General features: G+C 45.8%; 1 protein-coding gene across 9 annotated transcripts in view; it reads right to left on the bottom strand.

Annotated features, from left to right (window-relative positions):
• The window catches only part of OCLN (occludin), a 55,170-nt gene that overhangs the window by 15,005 nt on the left and 25,819 nt on the right, over window positions 1-14,346 (bottom strand). For all 9 annotated transcript variants that reach the window (XM_077898099.1, XM_077898096.1, XM_077898097.1 and 6 more), the window contains exon 5: window positions 4,845-4,990. In XM_077898099.1, the coding sequence (XP_077754225.1) occupies window positions 4,845-4,990 (146 nt within the window). The remainder of the gene's footprint in view (window positions 1-4,844; window positions 4,991-14,346) is intronic.

Here is a 14,346-nt window from a genome sequence, read left to right as displayed (position 1 = left end):
AAGTCCTAACAGATTATCCTGCTAGCTGCATATTTACTGCCACCATACAAGGTTTCATTGGCAAGGTATCAGCCTGCCTTGAAGGCTCTGTGGCATGTTGACATTCAACTTCCATGACTTTTTAAGATTTAATTTATTTGACAGAGAGAGCGAGCGAGCGAGCAAGAGAGCACAAGCAGGGGGAGATGCAGAGGGAGAGGGAGAAGCAGGCTCTCTGCTGAGCAGAGAGCCTAAGGTGGGCCTCAATCCCAGGACCCTGAGATCATGACCTGAGCCCAAGGTAGATGCATAACCAACTGAGCCACCCGGATGGCTTATACTTATAAATTAAGACCAATTTCCTTAACTTATAACAATGTATTCACCCTGGATTTGGACAGAATAATACAGAATGTACCTACCAGGGGGATATTGCCTAAATTTAATTAGAAAAAGTGGAAAAGAAACCATTTTCAATTATATTTTGCCATCTCCTAACCCAGTATTAATTCTAATTGCACTGAAATTCTAAGATACAGGGCATGTTGATGATAGGCGCAAGATGCCAGATGCAACTGTAATTACCATATAATTCCACTTCTAAGAAGTCCCAACAATAAACACAACTAACAGGTAGTTAAAGGCATCAAAACTGTGGTGGAGGGGAACGGGGATATCAGTGAGGAAGGGCACACAAGGACCGTTCAGAGTGCTTGTACATCTCTCTGTTGGCGTGGCAGTGGTAACTTCAGTGTTCACACGTGAAAAACCATCAAGGTGTATGCCCAAGACGAGTACTCTTTACTGGATGTGTTTTATGCTTCGGGGAAAGAAGTCCTCGTGTTGAGGACCTCATCCTTACCATGGACCTGAGACACAACGTTCCTGTTCTAACTTCTGCTCTATCCACTATGACAGCATGGAGAGGCACTCGTGGTCACCTTTATGAAAGCCTGGGGAGACACAGCCTATGACTGAAGGTGTAGCCCTACTCCAACCAAGTGGATGTGCTCTGAATCTTCCAGAGCACACGATACTCTGCCTTGGGTAACGCCTGGCAATTTCTATTATTCCCGAGAGGCTCCAAATTCCTTCCATCATTCGCGCACATAAATCAGGAGATAATGTCCCATCCACATCCCTTAGCACCATTTTCCTCTCCTTCTGGATTTTGAAACTAAGCATCACATGTGCATTTTCCAGACCTTCAAGAAAGTTCTGAGGTGTAGGCTGAGAATACAAATTGGTATACCCCTTAGGGGGCTACAATTTGAGTATGATTTTTTTTTTTTTAGTACACTTTCATATTGAAATAGGAAACTTCCTTCAGCTTAGCACTTCTGTTTTAAATATTTGATCTCCAGGGGCACTTGGGTGGCTCAGCGGTTGAGCATTTGCCTTTGGCTCAGGGTGTGACTCTGGGTACTGGGATCGAGTCCCACATCAGTGTCCCTGCAGGGTGCCTGCTTCTCCCTCTGCCTGTGTCTCTGGCTCTGTGTATCTCTCAGGAATAAATACATAAAATCTAAAAAATTTTTTTTCCTCCAGATATATTCACACATATATAAAGAGATAAATGCACAAGTTTATTCTCTACAGCAATGTGTAATATCAAACCATTGGCAAAAGTATGCATCAGTAAGAGACCCAAAGGTTACACTATATCCATTTGGTGGAATATCATGCAGCTATAAAACAGATCCTTAAACTTTTTGTATACTAATATGCACAATCTCAAAGACATAGTGCTAATAATGCATTTAATGTGCTAGTATTTCTTAAAGGAAGATATAACGAATGTACATTTTGGCCAGCATAAGTATTGAAAAATAACTTCTGGAAGGTAGTTTTTTTAAGGACTTTATTTATTCCTGAGAGACAGACAGAGAGGAAGAGGGATCCCCCAGGGGGATCACAATCTGAGCTGAAGGCAGATGCTTAACTGACTGAGCCATTTAGGCACCCTGGAAAGTTATAAAAGAAATTGGTGGGCGCCTGGGTGGCTCAGTCGGTTAAGTGTCTGACTCTTGATATCAGCTCAGGTTTTGATCTCAGAGTTGTAATTTCAACCCCCATACTTGAAAAAAAAAAAAAAAAAAACAGTGGTAAGCCAGCTGCCTCTAGGAATAGGAATCTTGGTAGCTGGGGACAAAAGCTATCCCTTTGTCTCTTTTAAATTTTATTATTTATTTATTTATTTATTTTCAAAAGATTTATTTATTTCTGAGAATACACAGAGAGGAGAGAGAGAAATAGAGACACAAACAGAGGGAGAAGCAGGCACCATGCAAGGAGCCTGACATGGGACTCGATCCCGGGTCTCCAGGATCAGGCCCTGGGCCAAAGGCAGCACTAAACCGCTGAGCCACCCAGGCTGCCCTCTTTTATTTTTATTTTTTTAAATAAATTTTTAATAAATAAAGATTTATTTTTATTTATTTATTTATTTTTAATAAAGATTTATTTTTATTTATTTTTAATATTTTTTTCTTTATTTATTTATGATAGTCACAGAGAGAGAGAGAGCGAGGCAGAGACACAGGCAGAGGGAGAAGCAGGCTCCATGCACCAGGAGCCCGACGTGGGATTCGATCCTGGGTCTCCAGGATCGCGCCCTGGGCCAAAGGCAGGCGCCAAACCACTGCACCACCCAGGGATCCCCTATTTATTTATTTTTAATAAATAAATTTTTAATAAAGATTTATATTTATTTATTTATTTGTTTTTAATAAATAAAGATTTATTTATTTATTCATGATAGACATACAGAGAGAGAGGCAGAGACACAGGAAGAGGGAGAAGCAGGCTCCATATGGGGGGGCCCAACATGGGACTCAATCCCGGGGCTCCAGGATCGTGCCCTGGGCCAAAGGCAGGCGCTAAACCATTGAGCCACCCAGGGATCCCCTCTCTTTTAAATTTTATGTTACAAATGTACTGGCTTATTCAAGAATAAGATTTTTATTTATTTATTTATTTATTTATTTATTTATTTATTTATTTATTTATTTTATTTTATTTTTTTTTTTTTTAAGAATAAGATTTTTAAATTGTTCCAAATGAATTTGTGAAAATATCTAGGTTTTCATGAAAAGAGACAACATGTAGAATGCTATGTCACTCAGGCTTTACAATTAGTTTGGAGGCACGGCTGATGACAAGATGCATTATAAATATGTATTATGTATGCACGGAAGTTGTGCAAATCATACCTTTAAACTTTTACAAGGATTGTGCTTCTACTATGTATACCTTTGCCTCTAACAGCCTCAAGGGCTCTGCATTTTTGTCAAAATCCAATCCAATTCCTCCAAATCATTCACAACTGAAACTAACAGCAAGGGATGCCTGGGTGGCTCAGCAGTTTAGCGCCGCCTGCAGCCAAGGGTGTGATCCTGGAGACCCAGGATCCAGTCCCATGTCGGGCTCCCTGCATGGAGGCTGCTTCTCCCTCTGCCTGTGTCTCTGCCTCTCTCTGTGTCTCTCATGAATAAATAAATAAAATCTTACAAAAAAAAAAAAAAGAAAGAAAGAAAACAATGAAAGAAAGAAACCAACAGCAAAGTCAAGCCTGAAGATCAAAACCAAATATATTGTCATCTGTTTCCAAATTCCATTCCAGGGTAATAATAAAATCTATTGTCTCAAACTGATTCCATAATTAAGTTAGCTGCTGGTGTCATCTTAAGGGGTTCCAGGTGCCCAAACTACTGTGCACCCAGGGTGGATCTCTATATAAACTGGACCACTAAATGGGAGGGGAGGGGAGGGAGGGTAGGAGTTGGGAGATAAAACTTTGAAGCAACACAAAGTTTTCCAGCAGATACACCTTTACCTTGAAACAATCAAAGCAGTTATAGGGAACATTTATTTTTTACTTTTGGTCTACAAATGAATTTGGAGTTCAAGAATTATATATGAGATGGCTGCCTGGCTCAGTTGATGGAATATACAACTTTTGATCTCACAGTTATGACTTGGAGCCCCATGGCGGGTATAGGTATTACTTAAAAATGAAATTTTTGAGCCCAGGTGGCTCAGTGGCTTAGCGCTGCCTTCAGCCCAGGGCCTGATCCTGGGGACCTGGATCGAGTCCCACGTCGGGCTCCCTGCATGGAGCCTGCTTCTCCCTCTGCCTGTGTCTCTGCCTCTCTCTCTCTCTCTCTCTCTGTTTCTCATGAATGAATAAATAAATAAAATGTTTTAAAAAAAAACACAATGGGGACACCATTTCAAGAACCATAATGGCACCCACTGCAGGCCAGAAACTCACTGTGAGATTATTCACACTACTTGTAAATCTATACTTAGAGGCTTTATCAGTTTCACTTCCTTCAGCAATGTGAAGAACCTAGCTCAGCAGGTGAGATCTCAGAATTCCTGAATTCAAACAAAGCTTCTAGTTACACAAAAATGTATGTGGCTAGGGGTGGATCAACCAGCAATCTTTCTGTTCCATTAATGAGCTCTACTAGTTACAGGCAAGAAGAAACAAAACCGCACACAGCTCTGCTTTGTATCAGTAATGTCCTTCACTCTCACCTCAACCTCAAAACTGGCAATGGGAAAGAGAACTTTTCTAGAGCAGAAAAAATCTAATGTACCCCTTTCCTATTAAACCAGCAAGAGAAAAGAATCACTTTCAGCTTAGAAGGGGAAGAAGATCCCACCAGCTGACAGTCCCACCCTCCTCATCTTCTAAGTCTCCACCAACTATGCCAAAGATCAGGTTCCAGCCTTTGGAAAATGTTAAAAAAATTTTTTTAAAGTAAATGGTAAACAGAAACAGATTTATCAACATATGGAAATATTCTTTTTTTTTTTTTTAAGAGTCATTCTATCTGAAGAAGGAAGATGCTACTTACGGTGTTGATTTATAGGAAGACTCTGGATACAACCGCTTGTCATTCACTTTACCATTGGAAGAGTACGCCATGGGACTGTCCACTCTCTCCACATAGTCAGAAGGGGGAGGAGGCATGTCTTGTGTGCCTGCAGAAACGTTTTTAACCTAGAGAAACAGCCCCGAGAGACACAATTATTATTGAGCCTGTAACTCATAATAATATATAACTAATATATAGAGAATTACCTAATAGTTATTGGGCTCATTAAATACTGTTAACCTGTCCTGTTACTGTTAGAATTAACAGTCAAATCACTATTATTTTTTAAAGATTTTATTTATTTATTCATGAGAGACACAGAGAGAGAGGCAGAGACACAGGCAGAGGGAAAGAAGCAGGCTCCCTGTGGAAAGCCAGATGTAGGACTTGATCCCAGGACCCTGGGATCACGTCCTGGGCCAAAGGGAGATGCTCAACCGCTGAGCCACCCACGCGCCCCAAGAATTTTCATTTCTAACGGGTTTTCGGGTAATGCTTATGCTGCAGTCTGGGCACCACCCTCGGAAAACAACTCATCTAGGACAAAAGACACTAGTTCTTCTTAATCCAGCCACACTACACATGGAATGTTAAAAATCACAGAAGAATTTAAGATGCTCAAACTCATTTCTGCTATAGTTCTTTAGTAAGACGTTTGTTTATTCTCCCTTAACATGCGTTCTCAATGGCTCTGTTCCTAATAGCCTACACAGTGAAGTCACAATATCATCGTCTGCCCTCTCTGCTTTCCTTCCTATTCCACTCTGATATGTAAGTGATTTTGTCCTGAGAGGTATTATACACTAGAGATAACGCATTGCTAATATGAAAGACTTCCCAAAGAACCTTTGGGAGAAAATCTTAAATATCACAAGCATAGCCAATTAGATTCCCCACATTTTTTTTTAATTTATTTTTTTAGTAATCTCTGTACCCAACACGGGGCTCAACTCACAACCCTGAGATCAAGAGCCCATGCTTTTCTGACTGAGGCAGTCAGGCACCCCTAGATTCCCAACATGAACTGTTAGATTTCATGTGGTAGATCCAACACTTTCAATTTCACCTAATAATGTTTATGTTATTAGATATTACTCTGCAAATGATTACGAAAAAAACCCCTGCTAAGGCCAGATAAGTCACTGAGTTGTTGCAAAGCAGCAGAAGTAAGGTGTAGGGAAAAAATTAAAAATAACTCCACAAAAAATATTTATGTGGAAAAGAACAACTTTTCAAAAATAAGAAGGAAGTGACTGGTTTAGCTTGGTAATGAAAACAATGACATGAGATTACCTGGGTTCACTCTACATCTGCCAACTACGAGTTCTAGAAAGCCTCCATCTCTTTTCTTCAAGAAATAAGGACACTACCATGTTTATTCAACATAGTACTGGAAGTCCTAGCTGCAGCAGACAAGAAAAACAAAAGACATTCAACTGGTAAGAAGTAAATTTTCACTATCTGCAGATGACAAGATACTATATATAGAAAATTCTAAAGACCACCAAAAACTACTAGAACTGATAAATGAACTTAGTAAAGTCACAGGATACAAAATCATCATAGACATCTGTTGCCTTTCTATACACGAATAATGAAGCAGCAGAAAGAGAAATTAAGAAAACAATCCCATTTATAATTGCACTGAAAGGAATAAAATACTTAGGAATAAACTTAATCAAAGAGGTGAAAGAGCCATACTACAAAAATCATAAAAAACTGATGAAAGAAACTGAAGATGACAAAAACAAATGGAAAGATATTTCATGATCATGGATTGGAAGAACTACTATTGTTACAATGTCCATACAACCCAAAGGCATCTACAGATGTAATGTGATCCCTATCGAAATATCAACAGCATTGTTTGTAGAACTAGAATAATACTGAAATTGGTATAGAGGCACCAAGGCTCCAAAACAGCCAAAGCAATCTTGAGAAAGAAGAACAAAACTAGAGGAATCATGACTCTGGATTTCAAGATCCAGAAAAAAAAAGCTTAAGTAATCAGAACAGTATGGTACTGGCATAAAAACAGACATGTAGGGCAGCCCGGGTGGCTCAGCGGTTTAGCGCCGCCTTCAGCCCAGGGTGGGATCCTGGAGACCCAGGATCGAGTCCCACGTCGGGCTCCCTGCATGGATCCTGCTTCTCCCTCTGCCTGTGTCTCTGCCTCTCTCTCTGTGTGTCTCATGAATAAATAAATAAAATCTTAAAAAAAAAAAAAACAACAGACATGTAGAACAGAACAGATGAGAGAGGCCAGAAATAAACCCACACTTATATGGTCAATCTACGAGACAAAGACAGTCACCCTTCAACAAACAGGGCTGGGAAAACTGGGTAGCTATGATCCAAAGAATGAAACTGGACTGCTTTCTTACACCAAACGCAAAAATAAACTCAAAAAGGCTTAAAGATCTCACTGTGAGACCGGATACCATAAAACTCCTAGAAGAGCACACAGGCAGTAATCTCTTTGATATCAGCTATAGAAACATTTTTCTAGACGTGTCTCCTGAAGCAAGGCGAACAAAAGCAAAAACAAGACTACTGGGGCTATCCCAAAATAAAAAAACTTTTGCACAGCAAAGGAAACTATCAATAAAACAAAAAGGCAACCTACTGAATGGGAGACGGCATCTGCAAATGATACATCTGATTAGGGAGTAATATCCAAAAAAATAATCTCAAGAAAAAACAAATAATCTGATTAAAAACAGGCAGAGGACCTGATAGACATTTTCCCAAAGAAGATAAACAGATGGGCAAGAGACGCGAAAAGATGCTCAATATCACTGTTCATTGGGAAATCCAAATCAAAACCACAATGAGGTATTACCTTACACCTGCCAGAATGGTGAAAATCAAAAAGAAATAATAAAATAACAACAATAAATAAAAAACCAAGACGACAAGAAATTGGTAAGGATGAGAAAAAGGAACCCTTGTGCACTGCTGAAGAGAACGCAAATTGGTACATCCACTATGGAAAACATATGGTGGTTCCTCAAAGAATTTTCAAAAAGCCATATGATCCAGTCATTCTACTATTGGCTATTTGCCCAAGGAAAACAAAAACACTAATTTGAAAAGATACATGCACCTGTTTACTACAGCATTATTTACAATAGCCAAGATATGGAAGTAACCCAAGTGTCAGCTGATAGATGAATGGATTAAAGAAGATGTGGGGGACGCTTGGGGGGCTCAGCAGTTGAGCGTCTGCCTTTGGCTCAGGGTGTGATCCTGGGGTCCCGGGATCGAGTCCTGCATTGGGCTTCCCATGGGGAACCTGCTTCTCCCTCTGCCTGTGCCTCTGCCTCTCTTTCTGTGACTCTCATGAAATAGATAGATAGATAGATAGATAGATAGATAGATAGATAGATAGATAGAGGCTATATATATATATCCAACAGAATAATATCACTCAGCCACAAAAAAAGAATGAGATCTGGCCATTTGCAACAACATGAATGGGCCTAGAGGGCATCATGCTAGTCCTATTAGTCTAGCTAGGTCAAATAAATCAGAGAGAGAGAGACCATACCATATGACAAATACCATATGACTTCACTCATATCAAATTTAAGAAGTAAAACCAAGGAACAAACAAACAAAAAAAGGAGACCAAAAACACCAGACTCTTCAATACAGGGAACAAACTTGTGGTTGCTAGAGGGGACTGGGTGGGTGGGGAGAATAAGTGAAATAAAGGGGATTAAGAGGTACACACTTCCAGTTACAAAATAAGTCGCGAAGATGGAAAGTTCGGCATGGAAAATACAATTAGATCATAATAATGTTGTTGGGTGGCTTTACTTATGATGTGAGCACTGAGTAATGTATATAGAGTTGCCGAATCATTAAGTGGTACCCCTGAAACTAATATAACACTATACGGGAATTAGACAACAACTAAAAATTCGTGGCGGGCGGATGCCCAGCTACCTACTCTGTCAGAAAGCTCTTTTTACAGTCCAATGCGATGATATTGTACTTAGCACAGGACCTCGGTGGGCACAGTGAAAATTCAGAAGATGCAGGATTCCAAAATCTGAGCCAGTGGGTCTGCACAAAGACTTTTAAGTATTTGAAGGTGAGAGCAGACTCCTATTGGGATTATTTTGCTATTAAATCCTCACGGTGAGGTTCCGCATCAACACGCACTGCACCACGCACACTGTACGCCTGGTTTTCCGACAAGCATCGCTCGGGAACACGCCCTGCTCCTTTCCTACCGTCGCAGGAACACATACCGAGATGTTTGTTGACCCAGCACGTGAAGTACACGATGCGTCCTTTATGGAGTCCCTCAAGCCAGAGAGCACTGGGACCAATTCTTTCTGAGAGTGGAGCTTGGCTGCAATGGGGCAGTTAGTGGGTGGGCTGCGAGGGAGTGTGCTGGGATGTCATCACAGCAGGGACAGACGGGAGGGACCCACTCTTGGCTCCCACTGAATTCCTACAGACTCCACACCATTGCCAAGCTTCACCAGCAAATGCTCCGCCAAGTCAAAGGCCTATTTTTATTCTGGACACTTCAACGGAATTTAAGAAGACTTCTTTGCTTAAAAAACCCATTTAATAATACTCTTCCACATTTTTCCTCGTCGCAACTTGAACTCAAGAGCTACCTAGCTCCATTGACTGCGGCAAATCCCAAATCCAAACCTTGCAAAACAGATGCCCGGGCGTCCCTGCAGACTCCCTACTGCCCTGTGCCCCTCCTTTGCTAGCGAATCCGTACTTGGGCGTCCAGTCCCGGCTCACTACCAAGCAGTGGCAGTGCCAACACCCCCTGGGGAACTTGCGCACACGCCTCTGCTGGGTGAGGCACCCACTGTCTTCCTATCTCGCTGGGCACCTGTGCACAAACCTCCCACCAGAGCACCGAGGCCTGCAAAGCCATGGTTCACATCCAGGATAACAGCCTGCACCCACGTCTCTCACTTCAGGGGGGCAAGGGACTGCTCTGAAAGCCACGACTCCCCGCCTGCTTACAATATGCCCAACGATGAAACCACAGATCACTCCGTTGGCACCTCACAGGCAGATACTATTATTCTCCTCTTAGAAATGAGGAAGCTGGGACACCTGGGGGGCTCAGTGGTTGAGCATCTACCTTTGACCCAGGGCATGACCCTGGGGTCCCGGGATCGAGTCCCACATCGGGCACCTTGCAGGGAGCCTGCTTCTCCCTCTGCCTATGTCTCTGCCTCTCTCTGTGTGGCTCTGATAAATAAGTAAATAAAATCTTAAAAAAAAAAAAAAAAAAGAAATGAGGAAGCTATGACTCAGGGAGCTCGACAACTTTTCCAAGGACCTACCCCAGGGAAAAGGGAGCATGGGACTTCAATACACAGCTCAGGGGTGCCTGGGGGGTGTGGCCGGCGAAGCATCCGACTCAGGGTCTGGGGACTGAGGCCCGCATCGGGCTCTGCGCTCAGCGTGGAGTTTGATGAGATTCTCTCCCTCTCCCTCTGCCCGTCCTGCTCATGTCTGCATGCACGAGCTCTCTCAAATTAAAAAAAAAAAAATCTAAATAAATAAATACGCACATACATACATACATGGCTGTCTTGCAAAAGCTGCCGCTAAACCCTCCCCCAACCACCCCCCCTTCCCCTGGGTCTCCAGAGCCCAGCGCAGGACAGGCCCTATCAGGAGCCCAGGGCTGGCTGCATAAAGTGACCTCATTTGTTCCTGCCGTACTTCCGTGTTGTGGGTATCAGAGCATCTTATCGAATGAGCTGCTCTGAGCTGACCTTTGGCTCCCAGAGTCAGCAGAACTGGACAGCTTGACCCCTAAGGTCACCCACCAGCACAGGGCCCCTGTTTCTCAAACCCTTTTTATGCACATGCACAGAAAATTCCAAGGCAGTGCTTGCTTTGGCAGGACCTATACTGAAGTTCAAACAATGCAGGGAAGGTTAATTATTAACTTGCCCCCCCACCCCGAGAATGATATGCAAACTTACGATGCCTTGCAGATTAAAAAAAAACCAATTCCCCAGCCAGACTGAAAGATAAATAAGCAGCAGCCTTTGTCCTTAAAAGGACCTTAAGAACCTAGAAGCGGAGGCAAAATATGTTTGTAAAACAAGGAGCAAGGTACTTTTTCCCCCTTACTACGCTTCATTTTTCCCAAAAGAAGCTAAAATCCTACTTTTCTCGTGGTACCCACGCCAGGTGAGCATAGAACCTGCTGCATTCATGGGACAGCAGCCCCGTGGGGCCTGCCCAGGGATCAGGGGCCTATACAAGGCGTCCTCAGACTGTGTTTCCTGGTGCGAGCACAGGATTTCCGAGCGTCAGTGGGGTCACGGCGTCAGTTCCCAGCCAGCCCATGTGCAGCTCAGGTTCCTGACCACGAACAAACGAACGAAACCCACAGTTCTAGGACCTGCAGGAAATTTATTTTTAATGATTTTATTTATTTATTCGATAGAGACAGAGAGAGAGAGAGAGAGAGAGAGAGAGAGACACACACACACACACACACACACACACACACACACACACACACACGGGCAGAGGGAGAGGCAGGCTCCCTGCAGGGAGCCCGAAGTGGGACTGGATCCTGGGTCTCCAGGATCACACCCTGGGCCGAAGGCGGCGCTAAACCGCTGGGAGGAGGCCATCCTCATGGCCTCCTCACTGTGACCAAACCGTCTCCACCATCTCAGGACCTAAGCTACTGGGTTATGAGCGGCCTCCCCCACTGTCTCCCCCACCCTGACTTGGTGACCTCGCAAATGGCGCAATAAGGTTAAGGTAGGTTAAGGTCACGCAGAAAGAGAACCTTCTCTCTCCCAAAACGAAGGATACAGAGAACGCTAGTCTTCACGGAAATCTGTGTCCTTTGGGATTAACCAAAAAGGAGCAATGATGGCCACTTCCACCTTCCTTCCCGCCCCGTCTTCATTCCCCGTTGACACGACACAGGGGAAAAAAGAAATCAGCAACCTGCATCGGCGGGTGGTGGCAGTATGACAAGTCCCCCACCTCCAAGAACGAAAGGGGAAGTTCATCCGAGTCACGATCACGTGCCTACACAACCTGACTGTGTTGGCACCCCGGCTGGGGGAGACAGAGGATCATCCCTGCACTCAAGCGGAGAAACTGAGCCTCGAAGGCCAAATTCATCGGTGGAAGGGGACATGGCAGAGGGAGGGTGGGAACCCTGGTCCCTGTGACTCCCAAGACCAGCTCTTTCTTTTCTTTTTTTTAAGATTTTATTTATTTACTCATGAGAGACATGGGGAGAGAGGCAGAGACCCAGACAGGGGGAGAAGCGGGCTCCACGCGGGGAGCCCGAAGCGGGACTTGAACCCGGGACCCCGGGTCACACCCTGAGCCGAGGGCAGGCGCCCGACTCTGAGTCCCCGGCGCCCCGCACAAACTCCCTGTGGCACAACAAACGCCCCCTGGGTCATGGGCGTACTCGCGCCATGCGGGCACCACGATCCCGTGGCGGGGGGGTGGGGGGGTCGGCTCACCCTTGCTCCCCCCGCCCCGACGGGCTGCTGGCGGGTCCACCTGAAGAGCTTTCCCGGCCGTTTGGGCAAGGTTGTCAGGGCTGCTGTTGACACACGATCACCGTGGATTCCACGGACTTGACACCTGAAAGGCATACGGGCTTCATCCCCGGGTGCCTCAGGGGAGCACCACCGTCCAGAGGGCCACAGAAAGCCCTTCCTGCCGGGCACTAGGAGGGGGAGCCCGGCAGACAGCAGAGCGGCAGCACCCCAACCTCGGGGCACCACCTCCACTTCTGGCTGCCTGAGGTCCACCCCTGGGCTGACTCGCCCTCACAACAGTAAGGGGCCCGACTCGTTTTTCCTGTTTCCTGCTCCTTTACACCAGACGCTCCCTCAACCAGAACCTCAAGTTGCTTCGGGAAAGTACCAGCAGCTGTCGGTCCACTCCGGGCGGGCGGAAGGCGGGTGCTGCACAGGGAGCGAACCCCACCGATGAAGGACGTGGACCAGGCCTGCGCGTCTGATTATCTTCGTCGACGGCCCGAGGATGCAGCCAACATGATGTCCCCTACCCACCGCGCGCGGCCCAACGGGGAAGGTTTTTTTTTGTTTTTTTTTTTTACAATTTTATTTCAGACAAAGAGAGAATGTAAGCGGGGTGCGGGGCAGAGGGAGAAGCAGACGCCCTGGGGGAGCCTGACGTGGGGCTCAATCCCAGGACCGCGGGATCATGGGCCGGAAGAAAGACTTGCCCGACTGAGCCCCCCGGGCGCCCAGGGAGTTCTGCAGCTCCCTTAGTTCCGAGGACTGTTCACACTTGGGGGTGCGGTAGGAAACCTTCTACTGCAGTGTTAGAGCCACAGCTTGGCCGAGACGGGCGGCTCTCAGCGGGGTGCCCGGCGGCATCATCATTGGTAGGGGAGACGTGAGGGCTCCTGAGAACGAGAAACCACGGGCAGCGGGGGGGGGGGGGGGGGCAACAGGCTGTCTTAACTGCCCCCCTGCCACGAGACCCTCAGGCTTGCTGGGTGGCAAACCACTGAGGGCGCTCACACTTTTCCTCCATGTCACCGTCAACTGTCCCGCCCAGGCCACCATACCCTCAGTTCACACTAACCGAAGCCCTGGAAACGGACGGATCTCTGCTTTCAGGCAGCCTGAAGGCCTCCACTAGCTCTAGCACCTTCTACTCCCCCCTGCCGTTCGCTGCAGCCCCCTAACGTGGCTCTCAGGATGCCCCGGCCTGCCCGCCGACCCGCTGTCACGCACCCTGGTGCCGGACGGATGGGGCTCGCCTGCTTTTGTTACATTTGGCTCACTCTGAGGCCACAGGTGACAGCAGAACCGTCCCTGGGGTGAGAACCTCGGATCCCCATAGTCTGCAGCCCACAGGACGGCTTGTGCCTCAAAGAAACTTGGCACTGGTTGGAAATTAAAAAGTGGGCAGCCCCGGTGGCTCAGCGGTTTAGCGCCTGCCTTCAGCCCGGGGTGTGATCCTGGGGTCCCGGGATCGAGTCCCACGTCGGGCTCCCTGCATGGAGCCTGCTTCTCCCTCTGCCTGGGTCTCTGCCTCTCTCTCTCTCTCTCTCTGTGTCTCTCATGAATAGATAAAATCTTTTAAAAAAATTAAAAAGCTATTCAAGTTTCTTCAGATGTCTAATGCTGATTACCAGTGCCACCCTGTCCCAGTCACCTGCCCCACACCCACCTGCCCCGCCACTCCTCTGTGCAGAGAGATAACATGCAGAGCCTGCCTGCCAACCTTCGGGAAAGCACGTGCGGTTTTATCTTGTGTCAAGCTCACCAAGAAGGAGAAGAACCAACATTAAATATATTTATATTTTGAGTAGTCTTACCCAAGCTTCCCTAGCCAGGCTCAGCACTGCCAACACCTGACCACACGCCTCACCCTCACTAAAATTTTCTATATGTTACTAAGTTACGTGCTGGTCCCGACCTGAACCCTCTAGTCATCATGGCATTTGCTTAATCTGTAG

Source organism: Canis aureus, chromosome 5 (assembly GCF_053574225.1).
Source record: "Canis aureus isolate CA01 chromosome 5, VMU_Caureus_v.1.0, whole genome shotgun sequence".
NCBI classification, from domain to species: domain Eukaryota; kingdom Metazoa; phylum Chordata; class Mammalia; order Carnivora; family Canidae; genus Canis; species Canis aureus.
Note: the sequence above shows the minus strand (reverse complement) of the source record. Positions and strands in the feature narration are given on the sequence as shown.